General features: G+C 44.8%; 1 protein-coding gene across 2 annotated transcripts in view; it reads left to right on the top strand.

Moving 5' to 3' along the window:
* The first annotated feature begins 1,033 nt into the window (after positions 1-1,033).
* The window catches only part of DMGDH (dimethylglycine dehydrogenase), a 32,349-nt gene continuing 5,950 nt past the window's right edge, over positions 1,034-27,432 (top strand). The window contains exons 1-15 of one of the 2 annotated variants that reach the window (XR_015049185.1): positions 1,034-1,199; positions 7,387-7,555; positions 7,748-7,846; positions 8,071-8,235; positions 10,059-10,263; positions 10,678-10,926; positions 11,195-11,393; positions 11,477-11,646; positions 17,720-17,876; positions 18,178-18,343; positions 18,441-18,587; positions 18,670-18,884; positions 19,287-19,444; positions 19,647-19,706; positions 24,978-25,112. Coding sequence is in view for 1 of the 2 variants with exons in the window: in XM_085845787.1 (XP_085701913.1) it covers positions 1,120-1,199; positions 7,387-7,555; positions 7,748-7,846; positions 8,071-8,235; positions 10,059-10,263; positions 10,678-10,926; positions 11,195-11,393; positions 11,477-11,646; positions 17,720-17,876; positions 18,178-18,343; positions 18,441-18,568; positions 18,670-18,884; positions 19,287-19,444; positions 19,647-19,706; positions 24,978-25,112 (2,355 nt within the window). In the remaining variant the exon portion in view is untranslated. Of the gene's footprint in view, positions 1,200-7,386; positions 7,556-7,747; positions 7,847-8,070; positions 8,236-10,058; positions 10,264-10,677; positions 10,927-11,194; positions 11,394-11,476; positions 11,647-17,719; positions 17,877-18,177; positions 18,344-18,440; positions 18,588-18,669; positions 18,885-19,286; positions 19,445-19,646; positions 19,707-24,977; positions 25,113-27,432 lie in introns of those variants that run through there. The other variant, XM_085845787.1, reaches the window with a different exon arrangement.

Below are 27,432 nucleotides of genomic sequence, written 5' to 3'. Positions count from 1 at the left end.
GCAAGGCATCAAATCAACATCAGTTTGGCGTATCCTCACGAAGGAACTGAAGCTTTTCCCATACTGTAATGTTCTCAATAGACAGGGACGAAGGCTCTGAAGTGGGAACAACAGGTTTAATCCCGACAGGGTCACAACACAGCATCCGAACATGGGCGGGTCACATGACTCTGCTTAACCACGCATCGGTGCACCCATGTATGCATGCATTAGCATAAACTACTGATACATCTCATCTCCCCCCCCCCAATAAACTAATAAAATAAGGGCATAAGCTGAGTCGAGATGACATGAGGAGACTTGATATATGCAACTGGCTCAGTGACAGGATGGACACCAACCACCCTGCCACACTGGATGATCTGAAGCAGGAGGGTGTCACATTACCTCCAGGAAGTTCCACATGAGACCTACAGGAAAGTTGGACAGAACTTTGGAGTCAGGATCAATGCCTGTCTGGACCACGGAGGGGCACACGTATCAAGAATGTCAATTACAAAGATTTTGTGTAAATGCCAACGTCAGACCTTGGGCTCTCACTAACTCTCGCAGAGACTTACTGCAATAGCAATTAGTGATAGAAAACACCATGTCATAAGTTTTCAAGAAATATTTGGTTCACATTCATGAGGTTTGTGTTTCTTTGTAAATAAACATTTAAAGTTACATCACTCTTTTTGAAACGCCCTGTATTCCAAAGTGATCCTGGATGCCATCCTTGTGCTCACAACAGCGTTGTCCATAAGGGATAGCAATTGTATGGACATACCTCTATATGACGTCACACATGCACTCACAAAGGGAGCAGGTATTGATTAGTAAATGCAAAATGAACAAACGAACACTTCTCAAATTCTCGCTCCAGTCGGGTGATTGTTGGGAAGAATGGCCTCGACTCGAGAGGTACGAGAACCCGACACGAAGCTGTCTTGATGGACGAAGAAGAATGGGAGGAGCGGAGTAGGAATGGGAGGAGCGGAGTAGGAATGGGAGGAGCTAAAAAAGGGAAAACCCCCTTTTTTTTGTTTTTCGTTTACTCCTCGAATGTAAACTTCGCGGACTTCGCACGAGGACGCGTCGTTTCACCTCGACACGAGGTACAAGCTCCGAGGATCCGACATGCTGCGTCTGGCTGGCCGAGCCGTGCGGCAGGTGGGCTACCTGTACGAAGCAGCGCCCTGGCGGCTTGGCTCCACTCGGTGAGCGAGAACCGAGGCGCGAATCATCCAGCTTACCCCATGACGACGGACTTCGGACGTACCCGCTAGAAAGACAACACCAACGGATAGGACACCAAGTCCACGGCAACAGGACTCGCACCTGGTGAAGCGGATATCGGATTGCCTCGAGATTTGTTGTATTTAACGGGTTCACCTTGTTCACATACAGGTGTGCTCACCGTCGCTACATTTGTAAGGTGCTTACTAACCCGGGAGGCGTCCTCGATATCCGTCGGGTGAACACGGTATTCGTTTCCAACTCCGGACAAATGGCTGTTTGAATCCGAGGTGTCCAAATACTTGGGCTTTGCACCGGTGATCATTCTGCAGTGCAAGTAAATCACCTGGGTAACTACTGGGTAACTGGGTTGGTAACTACTGGGTAACTGGGTTCGCTTGTAAACTCACCCGTCTGATGCGCAGGATCCGATCGTTAAACGGAGGTTTTGTTGGTTGTTTGTTTTATTACTTACGGAAACCCACGTACGTACAGACGGCTACTGTGCCGGCTTGGAATAGAAAGTGGGCGGAGTTATAACGGGGGCGGGGCTGGTGGCAGGGTGGGCGGAGTTATAACGGGGGCGGGGCTGGTGGCACGGTGGGCGGAGTTATAAGGGGGCGGGGCTTGTGGCACGGTGGGCATGGGTGGTGGCACAGTGGGCGGAGTTATAACGGGGCTGGTGGCATGGTGGGCAGAGTTATAAGGGGGTGGGACTGGTGGCATGGTGGGCGGAGTTATAAGGGGGCGGGGCTTGTGGCACGGTGGGCATGGGTGGTGGCACAGTGGGCGGAGTTATAACGGGGCTGGTGGCACGGTGGGCGTGGAAAACAAGACGTTGTGCAAGAGGCCGTTTTTTTGAATTGCTGATTCAGGCTTTTCCTTGCCACCCGTTGGACAACTTCAAGTAAACAACTTTCCCACTTTGTGTCCCCCCCCCCCCGGACCCCTCGGTGTCTCATTCCTGAAATATCCAGTGACGGTCAATGCACTGCCACATCCGACATTATCACGGTGCTGTTTGTCTTTCATCCGGTACATCTGAAAGTTCTTCCACCACCCAGAACCTTTTTTATACCAACCTGGAGTTCAGTCACTGTTTTTTGGCAGTATTTGCTGGGACACGAACACATTGACTCAATGACTCTGATGTCGTGTGTACAACAGGCACGGAAGAGGACATGCAATACATGGTTTGGGCACGTCAGCGTGCACCATCACATTCCCTTAAAATGTGCATAATGTTCTCTACAATTTCGTCACAGGGTAACTGATAATAACAAGGTTCATGTCGAGACTGGCATAACAACAGGAGATCAAATTGTGTCAGTGGGGCTGAGTTTGAAGTTTGTTGTTGAGGTGTGTGTGTGTGTGTGTGTGTGTGTGTGTGTGTGTGTGTGTGTGTGTGTGTGTGTGTGTGTGTGTGTGTGTGTGTGTGTGTGTGTGTGTGTGTGTGTGTGTGTGTGTGTGTGTGATTACTCCATCTGCGGATGGGTTGTCACAGCTGTTATACACTCACCACTTTTTAATGGCAGCTAATTTTACCGAAGTATCATCTACTCCTAGTTCTGGTACTCTGTCCGAAAGCAGAATCAATGATTCAAACTTCATGGCAAAGATTACACTTGGTTGTTTGCCGGTGCGAGGGCAGAAATTTGGAATTTGTTCTGTGTACCGACAGGAGATCACCGACTCATCATGAAGGACATTTTGGGATTTTTGACGTCCACCACCTAATGCCGGAGGACAGGGCACACAGTTTAACGTCCACCTGAGATACAGAACACACAGCGATGAATTGCCCTCCCTGCGAAACGCCGGGGTGGCAGTTTATAGCTCGGCCGAGATTCAAACCCAGGCTTGATAGCTCAGAAAGTCCATTCTACCAAAGTTTAAAAAATAAATTGTATTAAAGGTTTTCCCATGGGATTGGCCTTTCACCTGAGTTCGATTGATCAGTAACAAGAACCATGGAAAGGATCGAGTAGCTAAAGCGCTATTAACGTGTGAGATGGACAGCCTGGCCAGAGGACGAGTACAGTTTGTGATCTCACTTATAGACACGGGTACTGGAATATTTTTCGGTATCTGTTGTTACTAAAACATGATATGATAATTTAAGAGATTGCTGTATTAAACGATGTTAATTTGACAACACCCGGTATTTTACTTTATGACCCTCACCAAAGAGGGTATTGCATTTGGGTCTGTTTGTTTGTCTGTCTACTCGCCTTCAGCCCAAACCGCTCAGCTGATCATTCTGAAACTTTCGGAAATTGTCGGTATCGTCCCTGCAACGGTCAATACGAGGTCAACCTGGGCTATATTTCTAAAATAGTCAATTTTCATCCGGTTGACTTGGAATTTGAACAGGATTTTCATATTAACTCACAAAGTTCAACCACAAATTACTTTTGAGGTCAACATAGGCCAAAGGTCAATAACTCAGGTGGAATTTCTAAAATTCTCAATTTTTCTCCGATTGACTTAAAATTTGAGCTGAATTTGCATATCAGGTGACTTGCTTCAACCACCATTTATTTTTTGAGGTCAAAAGGTCAACGCAGGCCTAATTTCTAATATTGGAAGACAGGGCCAAAAACTATATCATATCTCAAAAAGTTGTGGACAAATGATTACAAAACAAGGTGGATGAGTTGAATAGGTGCCAATAACAAGCAGATTGGATTTTGTTCAGATCCAGCACATTAGGGGATACAAAATGTGAACTGTTCCACATGGCAGAGGTATTCGTGCTCCCATGTGCCATTTTACTTTGTTCTGTTTTGCCAAGTGTCACTCGATGAGTGATTTTTTTTTTCATTTGTTTGTTTGTGCGTTTGTCTACACAGAACATGAATATGATTTTTCTCTACAACCGCCTATCGGTTTGACACGTCAATTTTCACCGTAGGAGCGACTACTCGTATAGCATGTTGTAATGATCATTATGACATCATAGGTCACGCGGGCGACAGGTGGCAGGCGAAAGCACCTGAAATTTAACTTATTAGGCGAAAACACCCGGAATACTTAAGGGCGGCAGGTGAAAATATCGGGTTTTCGAATACTGGGATGGCATCCAGCGCCCGACCTGTGCTCTGCCCATGTGTGCCTGAGGACCGTACAGGTTAAGTCCGAGTGCCCAAATGCTAGAGTGCTTGTGATTTATGTTCTGGCTGGGCTCGCCCCTTAAATTGCTAGAGAACAGCACAGCACGAGGGCATTTGGGATGGCTGTGGGGGTTATTCAGGGCACTGTGGGTTGACTATCACATTGAGTGTGTTCCAAAAACCCAGAGAGCTAAACTGGTAGGTACAACCATGCCAGGCAGGTTGAGGGATAGGAAACAGACAAAGTATAGTCAGAAAATCATCGATGGCAGCGGATAGATGAGGCAGCAATTAGCGACTGCTAATGTACTTGCAGAACGGTATGAAGTGCACTCCGCCTGAGGGGGAGACCGGTTCAAGCGAACACCGCGATCTACAATAGGACTGGCAATCGCTGTAGATTATTTCTGCCATCGAGAGGCAAAATGCCCGAGTTCGCTCGATCAGATGAGGTCACGCGGTGTGGCAGCCATGTAGGAAAAACCAGAAAAACTTTGAACATCTATCTCTGAAACCACACCAAGGAAAAAATTGAATCTTGGCACATAGCAAGTACTCCTCATGGGGAATAAGTGTGATTTTTGTTAATGACGTCATAGGTGCCTTCGTTATGACCTCATAATTGCATACGTAGAACACGACATCCAATCAGTATGAACATTTTTGAGGATCATATAGGGATAAACTGGTTCACAGAAATTTTTTTATGACATCATCGGTCATGGGGTTTGTGTCAAAAGCATTAATAGTCTGTCAAGAGAAGTGCAGAGCAATACTGATGTTGAGATTGTCCATCCTGAGGGTAGACAAAATAAACGTTACGCTTATCTTGCCGTCTGTTTGCAAACTTTAAACGATTAACAAAACTGTTGATTGCATATTTCTTCACCAGGCTGGTTTAGTAACTCTCAGCCATATTTAAAAAAAAAAACCCTTCAAAAATTTTCTTCTCCGAAACGGCCAAACAGATCGAGGCAAAACTTTACAGGTATGACCGGCTGTCCGTGAGGAACAAAGCATTCCCACCCTATGATGTCAAAAGTCACATGGTTTGGCAGCCATATTGGATTTACCCTCAAACCTTCAAAGCTCTTCTTCTCCAAAACGGCTGGACAGATCGAGGGGAAACTTCACACACGTTCCCCAATCCTTGGGGAGACCCGGATGTTCACGAATAATTGATGTCACATTGTCTGGCAGCCATATTGGATTGAACAAAAAACTTTTTTTTTTTTTTAAATCCTTTCTCCTGAACCTCTTCATCGATTGATGTGAAAGTTTACAATTATGATCTAGTAGTGATGGGGAATGTATGTTTCACATTTCAACCTGATCGGACACATGGTCTGGCAGTCAGAATTATTTATTTTTTTGATCTGGGTTCTTTTTTACTTTTTGAATAAGGCTCACTTGGCTGCACCTGGATGGGTTTGAAGATGGGTAGAGAAGTAGCAGCTGAAACCTGAATCCTATCCATGTTCCTCCTGATGACTCCATCTTTGCTTTTTTGCTTGTTTGGGTTCCTTTTGAAGACTCCAATGCAGGACTGTACCAATTTGGTCTTCCATTTGATTTGAATGGAATTCATTTTAATTGGTTCACGAGCACCAGCCAGAGTGACCACTATATTCGTTATGTCTGTGTCTGTCTGTCCAGAGCATAACTCCGTGGACTTTGATCCGATCTTGATGAAGCTTGGTTATGTGTTCGATATCAATGTCTTGTTGTGTTTTCCTGGATGAGGGCGTGGCTATGCCCATTGTGGGCGGAGCCACGCCCAAAAAATAGCCATTTTTAGGGGGTCATCGGATTAAAAATCCATCTTCTCCTTGGGAATTGACTGAATGGAATGGGTTCTTCAGTATTTGAATAGCAAAATGAATTATCTAAAACTTGTCGTCCGATTTTTTTTTATTTTTTATTTTTTTCATTTTCGTCACAAGGTCAAAAACTTAGAAAATTGCGAATTTTGATATAAAAATCATACGACCGCCCAAACTTTGAGAGCTAGGATGACAATACTTTTTATGCATAATTTTGAGGTCATTCCCCACCTAAAGTCTTGAAACCATTTTTCTCTATCTCGAACACCTTGCCCGTGGTGCCCCCTTCAAATTTGTTTTTATGCTGATTTCATCAAAGTATGGATAATCCGATGAGTGCGAAATGCCATATAGCCTATATGACGTTATATTATTCCTGGAATGTTCCAGAGGAAGTTTTGCACCAAAGGTCATAATCCTTGACCTTTGATCTTTAAAGTTCACAAAGGTCAAATTTTCAAAGTTGTGGGAATCGAACCGGGTTTTCGACCTTCTTCGACGAACTAACTCCATTAAGCTATAGCACGTATCCTGCTTCCTTATTTTAATGTCCACAACATTGTTTTGTGACCTATATAGGTTATGCAAAGGTCAAATTTTGAAAGTTGTTGAACGAAACCGGGTTTTCGACATTTTGTCGCTAATAACCTATCACTCGTACCACATCATGTTGATCATTTTTAAAACTTGGTCAAAAATTATCACATTGTCTCATCCTTGACTTCTGAAACAATCTCCATCGTCAAATACCGCTCGTGAACCATCGTCGTCTTCAGACTTGTCCCATTCTAAATTCAATTGAATAATAATAGTTATGTGTCAGGGTCAATTGTCCGATCAAGGCAGGGTTGCATCAAAATGAGACGTCTTGGTAACCAGTCATCACTGCCAGAAGTTCGAATTATGTCTCTTATTAATTATGTAACATCAGTACACAAACACCACACAAAACAAGTCCTGGTGATGGTCTGCAATCTCTGATTGCTCTTTCTGTTGTTTAAATAGTAAACCTCAAAATAGTTCCCTTACCTCAAGTAACAACCTTAACTTGCGTTAACAATTGAATGACTTTTTTTCCCAACTGCCTGGATCATCAGCAGGGCACTGTTCTTCCTCAAGGTTTTGATCCTTTCAGCACAGAAGCTCTCGAAACATTTGTGGAAGTTAGTTTTTGAATGTTTGGCGAGATGGGACAGCCATGATGCATTCCTTACCTTTGCCACTAATTGCAGGGTGGCAACAACTGGCTTGGATTTTCAAGCGGGTGATCCTGCTGAGATGGTGATCATTGGTGGAGGTTGTGTGGGTGTCAGCATAGCATACCACTTGGCCAAGGCTGGGATGCCTCGAGTGCTACTGTTGGAGAAATCTGAGCTAACCGCTGGTTCCACATGGCATGCGGTACGATAACTTGTACTTTACACTAACTAGTGTCAAAAGCATTGATAGTCTTTCAAGAGAAATGCAGAATACTGATGTTGAGATTGTCCAGCGTGGGGGTAGACAAAAAAAAAAAACATTAGGCTTATATTTCTGTTCGTTTGCAAACTTTAAACGATCAACAAAACTGTTGATTGCATATTTCTCCACCAGGCTGGTTTAGTCACTCTCTTCAACACTGGCATCAACTTTAAGAGAATCCATGAGTACAGTCTGAAACTTTACGAACAGCTTGAACAAGAGACTGGACAGGTGTGTTTGCACGATGCACTTGAATCGACATGACTTGCAGGGCAGTGATAATTAAAGTTGCAAGTGTGGCTAAATATATAACATAGAAAACCACTAATTGGGCCAAGATCTTGAAGATCATGTGCAGACAGATTGCCTATGATCATCATGTAAATTCAGCTTGTCACTTAAAATGATATATTTTCTCATGGCAGCCAAAGGATACAGTTATTATTATTTTTCAGGCTGTGAGTCTGCATCTACCCGGCAGTATCCGTCTGGCATTCACACCAGATCAAGTGGATGAATTCCACTACCACAAGACGCGCTCGCGTTGGATGCAAGCACCAATGGAGATCATTGGGCCAGAACGAGTCCTGGAACTCTGCCCCATAGCAAATGTGGACAAGGTACGTTCCTTTGCAACACTCAAAATTCAATAAATCATCAATCACATGCTCGAATGTCACTTGATTATTATCAACGACTCACTCAAAATGAAAGACAGAAAGGGACAGACATACACTTCAAAAAAATATATTAACATTAACCCGAAGTTGCGAGTGTTCAAGCCCGGATTTTAAAAGGTTCAGTCTTAGCCAATTATAATACACGAGTATTTAGCCGAGTACTAATTGATCAGTGCATCCACAATGGTGTGCATGGCAGAGAACTGCACGACGTGAAATTTAGACACGGCAACGTTATTGCTTTTGAAGCAAGATCTGGGAGACAACTTATCAAGCAAGTAAGATAACCCAATAACAAGATAAGCACATTATCAAGATGACAAGACAAATATCTAAATTGGATAGCAACGTAAAGCTATAAACAATATAAGCACTTCTCAAGCAAGCGAGATAACGGGACTTTTGGAATAGTGTGTGCACAACGCAGATGTGGCGAGGGAAATGAAAATGACCCCTCTGCGGTAAATACCTCGGCAAAAAAAGTGGTTGCCTGGTGTGCACAGGACAATACCATGAGAATGAACGTGCAGGGAAATGGTGCAGTTGATGCTTAACTACCGGGGTAAAGAGTTTTTGATATTGACATTGACGTAAAAACATCAACTTCGACCTTGGTTTACTTCAACATCTCATAAAGTCGAGAGGAACCAACATGCATATCTTGGATAACTCTACAGTACGTGCGAAAAGTTTTTAAGCTTTATTGAAAACGGAAGATGATGTTGGGCTGGAGATATATTGGGTGGTCCCGAGACTACCTTTATTCTCAGTTTTTCCGTCTGTCCGTATGTATGATTGTTTGTTTGTTTGTATGTAATGGACAGCTCTGGAGGCCAGAGGAGTCAACCGATTTTGATGAAACTTGACAGGTAGGTTCATACCAGGATCGAGTTCTATGCTTTTGAGCACCGTTGCTATGGACGCTACCGTTGCCGAGCAACGGGACTTTGAAATTTTTGAAAAATCCTAAAAAATTAATTTTTTCGAAAATCAAAAATTGGCTTCCAGGCTTTTATGCGCACTGTAATCAACCTCTGGACAAAAATTTTCAGCCCGATCCGTCAAAAACTGTATGACTAGTATGCAATTATGTAGCGACCACCCATGTCACCTACCGTGTGTGTGTGTGTGTGTGTGTGTGTGTGTGTGTGTGTGTGTGTGTGTGTGTGTGTGTGTGTGTGTGTGTGTGTGTGTGTGTGTGTGTGTGTGTGTGTGTGTGTGTATAATAATATGACAGCACCACACTGATGCATATGAGAGATTTCAAAATTACCAGATCAAATTTTATCACCATGTTTGATTAATGGTTAGGGATGTTGGCTTGGGATTCCAAGAATCCTGAGTTGAAATCCCACTCAGATGTTGAATTAATACCAGGTGGGGTTCACTCTGGCTGTCATCCTTCTGAGGTCGGCAAAATGAGTGCCAGCTTGCTGATATCCTGTATCGGAGTGGCGACCCGTCCAGGATTGTGCCCAATAGCCAAGGAGACTGCTTAGGCAGCACCAACGCTCTGCATAGAATATGGTCCCAATGGATTGGATGGATAAAGGGAATGAATCGAGCCTGGTGTTGGCTTGTATGGCCACAGAGTATGGCCAATAATAATATGCTTGGAGAAGTGGCTATGCTTATGATATCGTATGGCATAGCGCCACTCCCATTGGGAGGAGGTGTTACAAGTTGTTTTAAAATGCAATATTCCTGGGGGAATTCTGTGCTCCCTCGTGCACTCGGCTGACAATCACTCTGGTGCCACCTAGATTCTGGCAGGACTGTATACGGTTCGAGACGGCCACATCGACCCATACTCTCTCACAATGGCCCTAGCTGCAGGAGCACGCATGCATGGTGCACAGCTGCAGCAGAAAACACCTGTCACGGGGCTGGAAGCTCGAACTGGTGATGGCTGGAATGTTCATACGCCCCAAGGGATCATCAAGGCTAAACGTATCATCAACTGCGCTGGTGGGGAATGCTCACAAAGGGGGCAGTTGTTGCACTTTGCCTTTGAAAGACATTTTTGAGTACCGTTATACAGGAGTAATGAGTTGAAAATTTAAAAATGTAGTTTTCACTTTTCTTCAACGGAAACAGCAATTCCAGTTTTAAGAAACTTTTCATCTTGTGACCTATATCTATAATCCATGTCGTGTCACAAACCTATCTCTTGTCCTGATCTACCAAGGTGTGTGTGTGTGTGTGTGTGTGTGTGTGTGTGTGTGTGTGTGTGTGTGTGTGTGTGTGTGTGTGTGTGTGTGTGTGTGTGTGTGTGTGTGTGTGTGTGTGTGTGTGTGTGTGTGTGTGTGTGTGTGTGTGTGTGTGTGTGGTCATATGCAAGCAAAAGCAACCAGGTTTTGACATGTGGTGTATTTCATGCAGGATTCTGGGCCAAGGAGGTGGGTAAAATGGCTGGAGTGGAGCACCAATTGATGACGGTACATCATCAATACTTCATCACATCCTCAGTCCCAGAGGTGGCAGCTCTTCAACGGGAAATTCCAGTACTGCGAGACATTGAGGGTTCCTATTACCTGCGACAAGAGCGGCAAGGCCTTCTCATAGGCCCCTATGAAAGTAAAGAGACGATGCGACTACAGGATGACTGGATGGAGAATGGTGTCCCATCAGGTGCAAACACTGCAAACATATAATGTACACACAAGTTGAAACATGTTTGTTTAATATTTGTACATTTGAGTTTCTACATTATTACTTGCAGGACAAGGGCATCATGTATTTTTACAAATACGACATGGATATTATGATGCAATGAGCAAGTCAACACAGTGTATGTGATTTGAACCTAAGGCTACAAGATCATGGGGAAAATTCTCAGTTGGAAATACCAAATAGGCAAAGCCGAGACAACTGAGCTCTTCTCGTATTTGGTGAGCAGGCTTTGGGAAGGAGCTGTTTGAGTCTGACCTTGATCGGCTCATGCCTCATGTGGAGAAAGCCATGGAGGTTGTGCCAGTACTTAAAGATGCTGAAATCTCCAGGGTTGTTTGTGGACCCATCATCTACAGCCCAGAGCCCCTACCCCTTGTGGGGCCTTATCACGGTCCAAAGAACTACTGGGTCGCTGTGGGGTTTGGGTGAGTTTAACTGTGGAGCACCCCTCACATATAATCACCATTGTTAATAATGAGTGCTCACATGATGAAACCCTTTTTAACAGATATGGAATTGTGCATGCGGGAGGTGTGGGTAAGTACCTCGCAGATTGGATCACGACTGGTGAACCGCCATATGACCTCATTGAGGCTGACCCCAATCGCTTTGATGCTTGGGCAACTCCACATTATGCACGAGCCAAGGCCAGTGAATCCTACGGCATGAACAACGCAGGTTCGTAAACAGGTTAAGGTTCTGCATCCTGGGGGCGAGAATTACATCCTGGAGGGGCCTGTTGCTAAAAACTACATCCATTTTATTTCTTATATCCAATAATTTCTCCTTCGACCCAAAAGCACTTAAAATAAGTTCCACACTGTTACTAAATGAAGTGGAGGAGTAAGTTAAGTTGTTGCTTAAATCTCGACTTGATGAAGTTCACAAAGCTCGTACTATATCAAAGTGCTAAAAGTGCCGATAAGAGCAACGTTATAGAAATTGTTCCTTTTCAAAGCTAATTATATTGTTACCTCATTGCTCATGCTCATTCCTAAAGATGGGGAGAAAAACTTGCAAATAATTTCTTACAATAATAATAATAATAATAAGTCATGCAGAGCACGATACTTGTAAAATGCATAAAACAAATTTGACCTCAAAAATAATTGGTGGTTGAATTCCATGACCAAATATGCAACTCTTCAAATGTCAAGTCAATGGGATGAAAATTGACAATTTTAGAAATTTGGTCGATGTTGTCCTTAAAAATAATTGCCTGGTTGACATCAGCGACCTGATACGAAAATCCTCTTCAAATTTCAAGTCAATCGGATGAAAATTGAGGATTTTAGAAATACCACCTTAGTTGTTGACCTTGGGCCTATGTTGACCTGAAAAATAATTGGTGGTTGAATTCAGTGACCTAAAATATAAATCCTCTTTAAATTTCAAGTCGATCGGATGAAAATTGAGGATTTTAGAAATCTCACCTAAGTTGTTGACCTTCGGCCTATGTTGACCTTTTGACCTCAAAAACAACATGCTTCTTCCTTATGACGAACACTACCATGTGTTGAAGTTTCGTGAAGATCGGTTTAAAATTGCTACCTGCAGGTGATAGACAGACAGACAGACAGACAGACAGACAGAGACAATAACAAAATCGACTAACCAATATACTTGAAAAACCTTCAATTTTGCAAGTAATAAATTGTTCCCTTACAAGGAACTTCGACACAAGAGGAAGCCATTAGGCCCATAAAAGCCTGCGCTATTATTATGAACATATCCGGTTGTTTGTCCGTGCTCTATCGTTTTAAATGCTGAGCGTCAAGCGAGGAAGCATCACGTGCCATTTTTGAAGTCTTTGGTATGCTCGAACCGCTGACCTCCATCATTGCACCACCGAGTCTGGTTAAAACAATCAATTACTGACGACCATAGAAAAAAAAAAAAAAAAAAAAAAGAGTATGGACTGAAACTTTCGTCCTTCATGTCGTTAAATGTCTCTCATTACTTGATGATATCCATTTTGATTGTTGCACACGTGCCACATCACCCGTTCAGGTCTCTTCATTATTGCATTCGCCGCTGCAATGATTTGAGGGGAAAATGGCGAGTTTGAAACTGGCTTCTTGGCTCTGTCCTCAATTTCTCGATCAATCATCATTGTTTTTGGAGATCAATTTATTTTTATGGAAATTTACAACATCGTTTTGTCCTTCAGGGAGCCAGCTGGAAAGGAATGGTTGGACAATAGAGGTTTACTGCTTATTGGGGTAACCACAAGAGTCAGATTGCTCGTTCATCGTGAACTTTGCTTTGTCAAGTGAAATATTAATTATCTTCGTGGAAAAAAAAAGTTTAAACTTTAACCTAAAGCAATTGGAAGATTTTTTTTTTTTAATCAACGCGAGCAAGATTTACAGTACGGGGAACAATACTTGGCTGAACACTTGACTTACGAGATTTCACTATCGGTCTCACCGTGATTGTAAACTATACGACATGCAATGTAACCTTTGATTTATTTACCTTCCTTTAAATTATTAACGTAATGCTGATGTAACTGGTAACCAAAATAGTATAATAGTTGACATTTGTAATTTGTTTCGAAACAACCGAATGATATGAAACATTGTGTGACTCATGACTATCAAGAGTTATTTTTCTGTCGACTTGACATTTTCTCACCCGAACCCCTTCTAACCTTGGTATTTAATATATTCAAGAGAGACACAAGTTGTATGGTTGTTGATTCACAAACCTAATCCACACAGTTGTACACAAACAGATGTAAAATTTTAAACTCTTGAAGATCACTACAGAAACACAACAGGGTTACAGAAGCATACAACCATAGCATAGTGTTAGAACAGGGGATGTTAGAACTTGAATGGTGGGTTGCAGAGGAACGTTTTATTTTTATTTCTTCACATAAATGGCCACTGACAATAATTCAGATTAGAAGACCGAATGATTACAGATTCTGAAAGTACAAGGAGACGCGCTATGAGCTCGAGTACGACCCGGCCATCCCATAAGGCTTGAACATAGAAAACAAAGCATTGTGATGGGACGTCATGCTCAATTAATTTTAAAAAGAAGGAAAGGATAGCATTACTTATCGATGTGTCAGCAGTTGGTGGCTTTGGCTGAAACAATAGGGAGATTAGAAAAAAGAGGACCACTGGACCTGCAGCATATCTGGACCCTGGCCAAATGTTGTAACCCAAATTTGATAGCATTCTGACTGGTGGGTCTGGAGAAGAAGATGTTTGAAGGGATTTATGCGACCATCCTTTTGACACGCTTCCGGTTACATGATCGGTCTGGAACAGAACCAGAATAGCAATAAGTTCCTTGACTTTGCAAGGAGTCATGGACTTAGGGTGGCCGGTTCATGGTTTCAACGCCCACAGGTTCATCGCTGGACTTGGTATTCCAACGCTGGCGGTGTGGCAAAGGAGATTGACCATGTGCTCATTGATGGTCGCTGGAGGATGATCCAGAACTGCAGGGTCTACCGGAGTGCTCAATTCCTCAATACTGACCACAGGCTTGTTGTAGCAACTTTTAAGTTGCACCTTAAATCCAAGAGAATTGTACCATCCCAGCCTAAGTGGGATATTGGCAAGCTCAATGATGAGAGGGTCGCTGAGGAGTTTGCAAACAGGCTGAGTGGGGTTTGGGGTGCTTTGGGGAATCCTGAAGAGTTGTGGAGCGCCTTCAAGCCCACCATCCTTGATGTTGCCGGTGGACGTCTTGGAACTCACCGAAGGGCAAAGAATAATTATCTCTCTCAAGGGACACTGGATACCATTGACCAGAGTCGCAGGGCCAGGCTGAATGGCAGAGCTGAGCTGTTCAGGGAGCTGAGGCATAAAACTGTACGTGCGTTGAGGATGGACAAGGAGGCCTATGTGCGAGGAATCGGTGATGGGGTAGAGCATCACCTGTGGCCATCTGATTCTCATCCTGCTTACAGGTGAATTTGCGCATTGCAATCCTCCAAGCCCATCCCTCGGTGTACTGCATTGAGAGTGGAGGGTGGTGGGCTCCTGACAGAGGAGTCCGAAAGCCCGCTGGGTTGGTTACTTTGAATGGCTGTACCAGGCTGATCCCCCAGCTGTCGAGTTGGACATCAAGGGTGTTACAATCCCTGTTGCTGACCCTCCAATCAACTGTGGTCCACCTTCATTTGTGGAAACACAGGCTGTGTTGAACCGGTTGAAATGGGGTAAAGCTCCAGGGATCTGTGGCATCCATGCCGAACTTCTCAAGGCTGGTGGAAATGCTGCACTCGTGTCGTTGCATGCAGTTTTGTGCTCTGCCTGGAACACAGGCATCATCCCAACTGACTGGAAGAGGGGCCTTGTTGTCCCTCTCTGGAAAGGGAAGGGTGATCGCCAAGACTGCAACAATTACCAAGGGGTGACGCTGCTCTCAGTGCCGGGCAAGGTCTTTCCTCAGATAATTCTTGATAGGGTTCGCCACCATCTGCTTGAGCACCAGCGTCCAGAGCAGTCAGGCTTTACACCAAAGAGGTCAACGATTGACCGTATCCTTGCTCTTCGTGTCCTCACCGAACGCAGACGAGAGTTTCGGCAGGGGCTGCTTGCAGCCTATGTTGATCTCTGTAAAGCGTTCGATTCAGTGAATCGGGATGTCCTCTGGAGGATTCTTGGTCTTCGTGGGGTGCCACCAAAACTGATCGATCTGATGTCTGAACTCTACTCTGGTACTGAGAGTGCTGTGAGATGTGGTGGTACCATCTCTGACTTATTTCCAGTTGTTGCTGGAGTTCGTCAGGGGTGTGTACTGGCCCCCACACTTTTCAGTGCTTGTATTGACTGGATTCTAGGGAGGATGTCGGAGAGATCAAGCTGCGGTGCATCGTTTGGGAATGTCAAGATCTCGGACCTTGATTTCGCAGATGATGCAGTCATCTTTGCAGAGACTTTAGATATCCTTTTGGGGGCCCTCGAGGTGCTGAATGAGGAGTCGGAGCCACTGGGATTACGGGTTTCCTGGGTCAAAACTGAGATCCAGGCTTTCATTGACATATTGGATGCTGCTGTCCTGTCTGTGCCTGTTTGTGGTGAGGATGTTGAAGTCGTGGAGAGATTCACTTACCTTGGCAGTGATATTCATGTCTCTGCTGGCTGTGAGTCAGAGGTCAATGGATGTCTGGGTCAGGCCTGGGGAGTCATGGATTCACTGGATCATGGGGTGTGGCGTCGCCGGTACCTGTGCAGGACGATGAAAGTCCGAGTCTTTGGGTCCTTGGTGCTTCCAGTCTTACTCTGCAGATGTGAGACTTGGACTCTCACCAGGGATCTGAGACGGACACTTTCTTTCTTTGGTACCAGGTCTCTTCGGAGAATCCTTGGCTCTTGCTGCTCGGACTTTGTGTCCAACGAGCGGTTGAGAGACTCAAATGAGATTTGTTACCTGCATTGTCCATGAACGTCAGCTGCGGCTGTATGGACATGTGGCTCGTTTTCCTGACGCTGATCCTGCTCACAAGATTCTCTCAGCGAGGGATCCTCATTAGTGGAGGAGGCCAATGGGCCGACCATGTGCCTTGTGGTTACAGCATGTTGATCGGTATTATCTCAAGGAGATGGGGATGGGTCAGGCATCTACCTGGGGGATGGCCAGATGGAGACCCCTGGAGTACTGGTGGAAAGTGGATGCAGTGACGTGCTGCTCCAGCACATACATGCTCCGATACCTGATCTGATGTGATCAGCATGACCTGTGCAATTTCACATCCCTACGCTGGCCTAATGTTGTTACCAAATTCGGTAACATTCTGACTGGTGTCTGGAGAAAAAGATTTTTAAGGAATTTACCTTAACCGTTATTTTGACACTTCTGGTCATGTGATCGGCATCACCTCCGCAATTTAACATCAGGACGCCGTCCTAATGTTGTTACCCAAATTTGGTAGCACTTTGACCGGTAGGTGTGGAGAAGAAGATTTTTGAAAGAAGTTACGATGTCTGCCATTTTGACCTCCTTAAAGTCACGTGACTGGAACCAGCTTTGCAATCCCCTAGGATGAAGGTGCAATGATGAAGGTTTGATGAGGCTAAAAATCAAATAAGACTATTAACAATAACAACGATGCATGCATGTTTACAGGGGAGAGTCGAAAACATGTTTAAGATGTAAAACAAGTGGGTCATCCACCCCTTAAGATATTAGAATGCATGACAGACATCGAAAATGTGTCCTCAGTTTCTGGCCATGTCAGGATCCTGAGCACAGACACCCACCTGCCAAGGAGTAAATTGGTCCCTGCACGGACCCCCTCGAATCTTGGGCTCCAGACGACCATCCCATCCGCCACGACCTTAATTGCGTACTCGTTTCCAGAAGCCATTTGACTGCTTTTTAAAAATTAAATTTGTTCAATCATTTTTGTTTTTTTTTATCCTTTTACATCAATGTTCTTCTACAAGCAATTGTTTTTTTGTTTTTTTGCAAGTAAAATGAAAGTACTCTCTGTGTGCTGCAGCTTTGCTTCTGGCAGTTATGAATGCATTCTTTGCCAATAACCAGGCCGATTTCAAGCAACTGAGATTCCTTAAAGTCCTGATATCCTGCCCAAAATGACGGTTACCTGTGTTTTTATTTATATATATATATAAATTTTTATTTTTTTTCAGCGAAATCCATTTCCAAAATGCCACGCCAATGGCCAAAATCATGGCTGGCATGACACCTTGTTTACGTGTACTGTTTATATGTTTTCACTGAACCATGGGTGTGTTGCTCTTCCGTCCCCCATGGCTTGCAGTGATGTACCCAAAGGAGGAACGTTTTTCTGGACGTCCAACTTACCGCATGAGTGGTGTGTACAACATATTGCTGGACAAGGGTGGTTCCATGGGTTTCCACAGTGGATGGGAACAACCACACTGGTTCAGTCGTCCCGGACAGGAACCCAGTTACAGGTTCATCTCTTTCTCCAAGCTTCTGTCTCTGTACCCGTCTCATCTATCTGCTTTTAAAAATCTTAATCCCACACTTTATTTTTTACAATGCCTGCTTCGGTTTACAGTTTTGCGAACACGATATCTTGTTGAATGTATTACTGCTTCCAACATTATGATTGTTGAATCGTGTCAAAGCACAAAACATTCCGAAAATGCACTTGCAGTTACGGCCTTTGCAGAAAATGACAGGGAACTGTGTTGTAGATTCCAGGAAGGTAAAAGTAGTCAAGCCGATAAGAGTGGATGCTTCGGGTTACAGACCAAGTTTTCGGCGCACTAATTGGTTCGAAGCAGTGGGACGGGAGTGCAAGTTGGTGATGGAGAAGGTTGGAGTGATAGATCTCACACCTTTTGGAAAGTTCGTCATCTCCGGCCCAGATTCTGCTCGACTGCTTGACTCTTTGTGTGCAAACGTCGTGCCAGCGGTAGGCTATCTTGGTGCTTTGCTGTGGCAGTACTCGAGCCATGCTATGCAACTGGCCTCGTGCCCGCGTCTGGATGTGTGTGCATCCGATTCCGCAGGAAGGGCGGACAGTCGTAAGCCACATGCTGACTCCACGAGGCCGAGTGTATGCTGAGCTCACGATCAGCCATCTCGATGATTCTTTCTTCCTCATCACTGGCTCTGGCTCTGAGTTTCATGACCTCAGGTGGAACAAGCCAAACTTGGTATGGATTTTCGCCTTTTTTATTGGAATTTGATGAATAGCTGTTTAGTTTTACAACATGTGGACCGTACTTCCGGTGGTAGGTGGATAAAGCACGTGGTAGCAGGCGGCTTCACAGTTCATGTGAAAAATGTGACGGAAGAGCAAGGGGTGCTGGGACTCGCTGGGCCGTATGCACGCCATGTCCTGCGCCGCCTCACGGTGGAAGACCTCTCCGACTCTGCCTTCCCCTTTATGTCATGCCGCAATATCATGATATCTGGCCGGCCAGTCACTGCCGTTCGAATTTCCTACACAGGCATGTATTGTTCCATAATAATTTTCCAGCTCTTGCCTCCAATCATCTCACAATTTATACTTCTTTCCCCATGTGCAATCTTCTTGTTATGCCTGGTGTTGGCTTAATGGTTAGGGTGGTGGGCGTGGGATCTTAGGATCCTGAGTTCAAATCCCATTTGGCTGTTGAATTAATACCAGGTGGGGTTGACTCTGTCGTCCTTCCGAGGTCGGCAAAATGAGTGCCAGCTTGCTGCTATACTGTGTCGGTGTGGTGACCCGTCCAGGATTGTGTCCAATAGCCCAGGAGACTGATTTTAAGCAGCACCAACGCTCTGCACAGAGTATGGTCCCAGTGGATGGATGGAATCTTCTTGTTGATTCCCATTAAACATGCCTCTCTTTGTCTTTACCTGAAATTCAGGCGAGCTCGGCTGGGAACTGTACCATTCCAATGTCGACACACTCCCTTTGTACATGGCCTTAATGGAAGCTGGGAAAGAGTATGGAATTGGGGACTTCGGCACATATGCTCTCAACACGCTGCGCCTCGAAAAGGGCTTCCGTGCCTGGGGGGCTGAGGTGAGATCTTGCAATTGCAAGCTTATGGGAAGTCGACGGGGTTTTGTGGCAGACTGTCTTGCCAGTTTCCTTATGAACTCGCATCTCACCCAAGTCCAAGTATAATTTATCATGAGGGAGGTAAACATTTTTGGTTAATCAAAACAACATATGTATCAAAACGATATCAACAGCATAACCCTTCCTGTTCCTGCTCTTACAGATGAATTGTGACAGAAACCCCCTGGAAGCTGGCCTGAAGCCCTTTATCAAGATGAAGAAGGTAACCGTTTTGTTTTTAACTTTCATAGTGAAAATGGAAAATGAGTTTGAAAGTGAAGGGGAGCATGAAAGAATGTGACAAGATCAATTTCATGGTTAGCCTTCAAAGCTTAAGATGGCAGTTCCCATGTGAACAACAGAGGAACATGAATTTATTTATAGTGTAGGAGCTGCTGCTCAGACAGAAACCACACCAAGATAGCAAGCGATGTAATCTGGTGTAGAGAGCTCTCCAAGAGGACAAAAGTAGAAATTTGTAACTTGTTCATGCTTCTGGCATCAACTCACCGACTCTCCACAAAGGACACTGTGGGATCTTTGGCGTCCACCAACAACAATGCTGATAGATGGGTCACCAGATTAATGTTCACCCGATGAATGACCGGAGGGGGGGGGGAGGGAGGGATTGCCAAATGGTCCTTTCAAATTTGTCAGGATTGAAAGATATATGCCCATCCCTTGGTGTACTGCAGTTGGAGCAGAGGGTGGTGGGCTCTTGATAGGGGAGTCCGATTGTTTGAGGAATTAGTCTTGGGGATTTCAATGCATTGACTGGAACTGATAGGGATGGCTATGAGATATGTGTTGGTTCCCATGGGTCTGCAACTGCAAACCAGAATAGTACCAAGTTCCTTGACTTTGCAAGAAGTCATGGACTTAGGGTGGCCGATTCATGGTTTCAGCGCCCACAAGCTCATCACTGGACTTGGTATTCCAACGCTGGCGGTGTGGTAAAGGAGATTGACCATGTGCTCATTGACGGTCGCTGGAGGATGATCCACAACTGCAGGGTCTGCCGGAGTGCTCAGTTCCTCAATACTGACCACAGGCTTGTTGTAGCAACTCTGAAATTGCAGCTTAAATCCAGAAGAATGGTACCATCCCAGCTGAGGCTGGATGTTAGTAAGCTCAAGGATGAGAGGGTAGGTAAGGAGTTTGCAAACAAGCCGAGTGGAGATTTGGGGGGGGTCTGGGTGCATTGGGGTATCCTGAAGAGTTGTGGAGTGCCTTCAAGACCACCATCCTTGATGTTGGCAGTCGATGTCTTGGAACTCACCGTAGGGCGAAGAAGAATTTTGTCTCAAGGGACACTGGACACCATTGACCAGAGTTGCAGGGCCAGGCTGAAGGGCAGAGCTGAGCTGTTCAGGGAGCTGAGGTGTAAAACTGTCCGTGCACTGAGGGTGGACAAGGAGGCCTATGTGCGAGGAATCTGTGAGGGGGTAGAGCATCACCTGTGGTCAAGTGATTCTCGTCCCGCTTACAGGGGAATTCGCGCATTGCGTTCATCCAAGCCCATCCCTCGGTGTACTGCAGTTAGTGCAGAGAGTGGTAGGCTCTTAACAGAGGAGTCTGAAGTGAAGGACGCTGGGCCGGTTACTTTGAGCAGCTGTACCAGGCTGATCCACCAGCTGTCGAGTTCGATGTCAGGGGTGTTGCAATCCCTGTTGCTGACCCTCCTATCAACTCTGGTCCACAATCGTTTGTGGAAACACGGGCTGCAGTGAACCAATTGAAATGGGGTAAAGCTCCTGGGATCTGTGGCATCCATGCTGAACTTCACAAGGTTGGTGGATATGCTGTACTCACGTCATTGCATGCAGTTCTGTGCTCTGCCTGGAACACGGGCATCATCCCAACTGACTGGAAGAGGGGCCTTGTTTTCCCTCTCTCGAAAGGGAAGGGTGATCGCCAAGACTGCAACAACCAAGTCTCTTTGGAGAATCCTTGGCAATCGCTGGTTGGACTTTGTGTCCAACGAGCGGTTGCTGAGAGAGACTCAAATGAGATTTGTTACCTGCATAGTTCGTGAGCATCAGCTGTGACTGTATGGACATGTGGCTCGTTTTTCTGACGCTGATCCTGCTCTCCAGATTCTCTCAGCAAGGGAGCCTCGTGAGTGGAGGAGGCCAATGGGCCGATTATGTGCCTCGTGGTTGTAGCAGGTTGATCGGCATCTCAAGGAGATGAGGATGGGCTCGGCATCTGCCTGGGGGATGGCCAGACAGAGTGCCCCTGGAGTGTACCGGTGGAAAGTGGACGCAATGACGCGCTGCTCTGGCACATGCTCCTATACCTGACCTGACCTGAACAGTGCTGTTCGAAGGGACAACCAGATTAATGTTCACTCAATGGATGACGGGAAGGGGGGGGTGGGGGAGGAAGGGATTGCCAAATGGTCCTTTCGAAGAGAGATGAGTGTGAGAGATTTGTCAGGATTGAAAATTATACTCCAAGTGTTTGACGAGCTTGTGATTTTATTTTTTTTTGATGAACCAAATGGTACACACACACACACACACACACACACACACACACACACACACACACACACACACACACACACACACACACACACACACACACACACACACACATACCTGAACAAAAAAGCCTCAGCCTCCCCTCCCAACTTTATCCCATCTTTGCTCTCCCCCCCCACCCCTCAACCCCAACCTCTCACCTTTCCCCTCACAACCCTTAGGCATCAATCTCCTCCCCACACAAGTCTTCAAAACCCCCCTCCTCCCCAACCGAAAGTCCTCACCATCCCCCTCCTCCCCAACCGAAAGTCCTCACCATCCCCCTCCTCCCCAACCAAAAGTCCTCACCATGCCCCCCCCCCCCAAGCCTCAACCTCTCTTTTCCAAAGCTGTCCCATCTTTATTCTCACCATCTCACTCATAAAAGCAAAAGTGCATTCTTGCGTCAAAACAGCAGAATATTTAACGCTTTATGCTCTCCTGTCATGCTATCACCGACTTCAAAAAACCCATCACAGTCATGGTTCAGCTCACAATTTTAAGAGAAAATAGTCAGAAATAATAGCAAGGAACTGCGTAACCTCTGCAGTAAGAGCACTGCTTGAGGGAAAGGTTTCCAAAAGGTAAATGATAAAGGGTTCTAAAGATTAAATTATTAACTTATAAAAAGTTCCTAAATTGCTGGCCGTGGTATCTAAAGTGTGAGTGGAGTCTTGCGAACCGTCCAACGAATGGGTGGAACTCGCACGCACGGACGGACCCTCTTATAGCATCGTCTAGTCCTGTCTACTTGAGCCATTGCTCATGGCTTGGTCGAGCTCACCCTGGAATCGATCGAGTAGCTCCACGCTGAACCCACTCTATGGTAGTTACTGTATGTCCTTCCTCACATGTGGTGACTAAAATTGTTCACAAATATTCTCGATTAGGCCTGACTAAATTCCTGCACAGTAATAACACGACTTTTTTGATTAGTAAACCTTCCTACGAATACAATCTAAAACCCTGTTAGCTTTCCCGAAAGCTGCCTGGCACTGTGCTTTCTGCCCCCCGATCATGTCATCACAGATTTCACAATCGAGGTTCAACTCACAATTTACAAGCCAAACATGCTTGCACTTTCAAACACGTTTTCTCCTTCCAATAGATGCCAACCCTTGGGTTCATCTATTCTCTGTTTAGTCTGGCACTGTGCTGTCTGCTTACCACCACCACCCCCTCCACCGCTGCCTCGTATCTTCCTTTTCCTGTGTGACACACTCCAAAATTGCCCCTTGCGTGATGTAATCTCTATTTTTATTATTCTTACCCATCCCCAGCACCTTACATTTGTCTGTGTTCAACTCCATCTGACAATCGTAGGCACAAATTATGAAAGTATGTTGAATCTGATCACCTCCCTTTTACGTGTACCTTGTGTCGAGGCTACGTGTCATCTGCAAATTCAGAAAGTAGATTCTTCACCACATTATCAAAATCCAACATCATTGATGTAAATTATGAATAACAACGGTCCTAATACTGGTCCCTGAGGTCGCCCACTACTTACATTCTCCCACTCACAGCTACTCTTTGCTTCCTGTCATCAAGCCAGTTTCCAATCCAATGAGCGACTTCAACAAAGACTCTACAGGCCCTCACCTTACCCAACAGCCTTCTTTGTGATATCTTATCAAATGCCTTCTGCAAGTCTACATACACGACATCCACTGCACTTCCCTCATCCATCCATTCAGAAACTGTTTCATAAAACTCCAATGAATTTGTTTTGTGAAACATTACCTCTCTGATACCTCCATAGTCCTGGTGTTGGCTTAGCAGTTAGGGTAGCTGGCTTGGGATCTTAGGGTCCTGAGTTTGAGCCCCGTTGGCCACTGAAATAACACCAGGTGGGGTTGACTCAGCCTGTCATCCTTCTGAGGTCGGCAAAATGAGTACCAGTGTACCGGTATAGGGACACAGCATCAGCGGCATTGTCGCGCCCCAACCAAATGATTGCTACCCAGCAGCCAAGCTGCCATATGTAAGAACAAGAAGTACATCCATGCTAACTACCTGTAATTAGCTGGTTTTTTTTTTTTTAATAAATATTTGTTTTGTTTTAAATGGTTCCCCATCTGATCACTGATATCTAAAATCTTCACCATGACTAAAAATAATGAGTCTATTGTTCTCTGAAGATATTTATAAGGCAAACATGTTTGCTCTTTCCTTCTCAAATATTACAATAACAGCTAGAATGGCACTCGGTAGAGCACACACCTCCTCCAGGCTGAATAGTTTGCGTTTTGTATCCCACTGAAAGACAGGATCTGAAGCAAAATCGAATTAATTCGTCCATGACACGCTCATCATGTCCATCAAGTTTAGTCTGAATCATTCCAGAAAGTTTTGAGATATCCTGCTCACAGACAGTGGTGAAAACACAACCTCCACCCACTTTTGGTGGTGGAGGAAAATATATTCGATGAGATCCAGATCTTCAAGTCATTTGTGGTGGTACTTAGAAGCACCACAATCCCAGTGTATGCATCAGTCTCTGTGGTTTGTGGCTTTCTACTGTATTACATAACTCTTCTGATATGTTAAGAATTTTGGAGGGGGAGTGACATCACTTCCCAGAGCACTCTGCATACCAGCAACACCATAGTTTCTCTCCAATTAAGAGAAAGGCAATTTGGGCAATTGAGTTGGAATTTTCTCCTTCCAGTAGATGTCAACCCTTGAGTTTGTCCACTCTATCTTTTAAATTCTGAGTGTTTTGCAAGGAAGCAGTGCATACCATTTGTACAACCACTGAATGCAACCACTGACTTCCCAGACTCAGACCAAATGCTCCAACTATTTATGCTTAATTCCTGCAACACACATCAGGGTGACAGTTTATAGCTGGGTTAAGATTCCAACCCACAGCTCAAAGGCAAGTTGTCCATACCTTGAAGATATCTTCGCAGCGGAAAAGATGACATCAAATCTTAAAACAACTCATTGGGCTTTTTTGTTTCCAGGATGCTGACTTCATTGGGAAAAGGGCACTGACGGAGATAAAGAAGGCTGGTTTGCAGCAGAAGTTGGTTTTTCTCATCGTTGACACAGATGACATTGATGCAGAGGGCAACGAGACCGTTTGGTATGAAGATGAGGTACGTCGCCAAAAATTAAGCTGGAGCAAAATTTAGAATAAAGGTTTCACAAGGTGTGTGTGTGTGTGTGTGTGTGTGTGTGTGCGTGTGTGTGCGCGTGTGCGTGTGTGTGCGCGCGTGTGCAGTGCAGCTGGTATCAGAACATGCAAATTATTCAGCTTCAATTCTGGAAACAATCGTCTTTGGGCCCATGAAATTACAATTTGAATACAGGAAGGAGGGGGTGCTGAAATGAAAAAATGGAAAGAAAAAATAAATAAAAAAGGAACATAGAAGAGAGGAGTTGAGATAGACAAAGGAAAGGTTTTTTTTTTTTGGAGGGGGCGGGGGTAATGCAATATGTATTGAAGTATTTCCTGGATAACAATTGAGGAATGTTGGCTTTGTGTGTTTGTATGAATTATCAATCTTGGTTGTTGCAAAATGCACTTGGATTTGTATCGAAATGCTTCATCTTCTAAGGATGTCTGCCACGCTGCCCTGGAGGCTGCTCGTCTTGCATGTTGATAGTCAACCTGAGCCTGTGTCTGCTCTCGAGTCTCAAATGACTTGCAGACTGCCATTCTGTTTGCATCAGATTTGTTTCTGCCAATCAGCTGTCTTTTTTTGGTGGTATGTTGCAGTCTTTGTAATGCAAGTAAGGTCAGTTAAGGTATTTATTAACAGAAGTGGTCTCTTGGGAGTTCTAGAAGTGCTCCAGCAGGCATCGTACTGTGCTGATCTTCAAGTGATCAACTGTGCGATAGATTAAACTTAAAACAAGTAGAGGTACGTTCAAAGTACACTGCCCTTATGCCAAATAAATAAATATATAAATCTGCTGGCACGCAACATTGCCACCGGGCAGCACGTAGAGACGGAATTGGGAGCGGTGTACTTCTAAGGTGAATGTGTACAAATGATACCGACTCGCCATGCAGCACATGGAGACGGATTTGGAGTGAGCGGTGTGCAATAATTGATTGATTCAGTGATTAATTGCATAACGAAAATAAAGTCGTAAAATAATTGATTTCTCAATCAATTGCCGCATAGCATACCCAAACCACCACCGTTTCATCTGAATCTGTAAGTCTTTGAAAACGAATTAATAGAAAAATGAATCGATTGATGAATCAATAAAGCCAAATCACTTGTTCACTGTCGTGTCCAAAATTCAACTTCCAAGCTCAAAGATGCCCAAATGCTAAAGAAAATAAATAAGTAATTAATATGTTGATAAAAAATTAAGTAATTAATTGATTAATCAAATTTTTGTTAGCATTTTTGCCAAAGCACATCTTCACTTTTGTCCCCAAGTTTCAGCTTCCATGCTCAAAGGATGGCTGAGATATCGCCCGGACAAACAAACAAACATGAAAGAAAACGGAGTAAAAACTGAGTACTCCCTTCGGCACCCAGCGACGACATGCATTGTCTGGATATGGAATTGGGAAGCAGCGGTGTACACACACACACACACACACACACACACACACACACACACACACACACACACACACACACACACACACACACACACACACACACGTATGATTGACCCCATGCTCCTCGAGCTAAAGTAGCTGCATAAAGCAACCCAAGAAGACTTGCGCAAGGGAAGTGCTAAGTACTGTTTCGAATCCTTCACAGAGTTCCTCAACAACTGTAAAGATGCTTAGCACTTACCTTGCGTAAGTCTTCTTGGGTTGCTTTATGCAGCGACATTCACAAGAGCATAGGGTGGGTCAATCATTTATATAATCCCAGCCACCTGGGCGTAGTTGATTAGGTGAGAGCCAATTGGCTATTCCCTCCATTCACAGGTGAGAGATGTGGGTGGGTCATATATATATATATATATATATATATATGTTACGGTCGTGGGGGAAGATGGAGGAATTTAATATGGAAGTTAGGAGTGAACGGAATCGTTTGGTCTGTGGACTTGTAGGAGACATCTCAATGGAATTAAGTCGGGAAACAGTGAGCTTAAGAGTCACGTGTCACCACACCGGGGGGGGGGTGGTGTGGTGTTAATTAGATAGAGATTAAGAATAAGTTCCCCAGTATGTGATTGACCCCCCCCCGCCTGTAACCTATTCCTACGTTTTTTGCATTTCCAAGCGAACCAATCGTGACAAGCAGGCAAAAGCCCCCACTTTCCCAGGTTTCGTGCGAGCAGGCCACGTCCCGGAGGTGGAGGATTTATGGGCATGACGTGAGACGCAACAAGAGGAAGAGAATATGGGAGGAAACAGATCAAATTGGATTGCTTCGCTCACAGGGGGAGGGGGTATTAAGGAGAGGGGTTGAGAGAGGGAGGGAAGGGAGAGGAAGA

Source organism: Eptatretus burgeri, chromosome 11 (genome assembly GCF_056783735.1).
Source record: "Eptatretus burgeri isolate ZD-2024b chromosome 11, Ebu_testis_v1, whole genome shotgun sequence".
Classification (NCBI taxonomy): domain Eukaryota; kingdom Metazoa; phylum Chordata; class Myxini; order Myxiniformes; family Myxinidae; genus Eptatretus; species Eptatretus burgeri.
The sequence above is the reverse complement of the archived record's forward strand: the minus strand, read 5'-3'. Positions and strand labels throughout refer to the sequence as shown.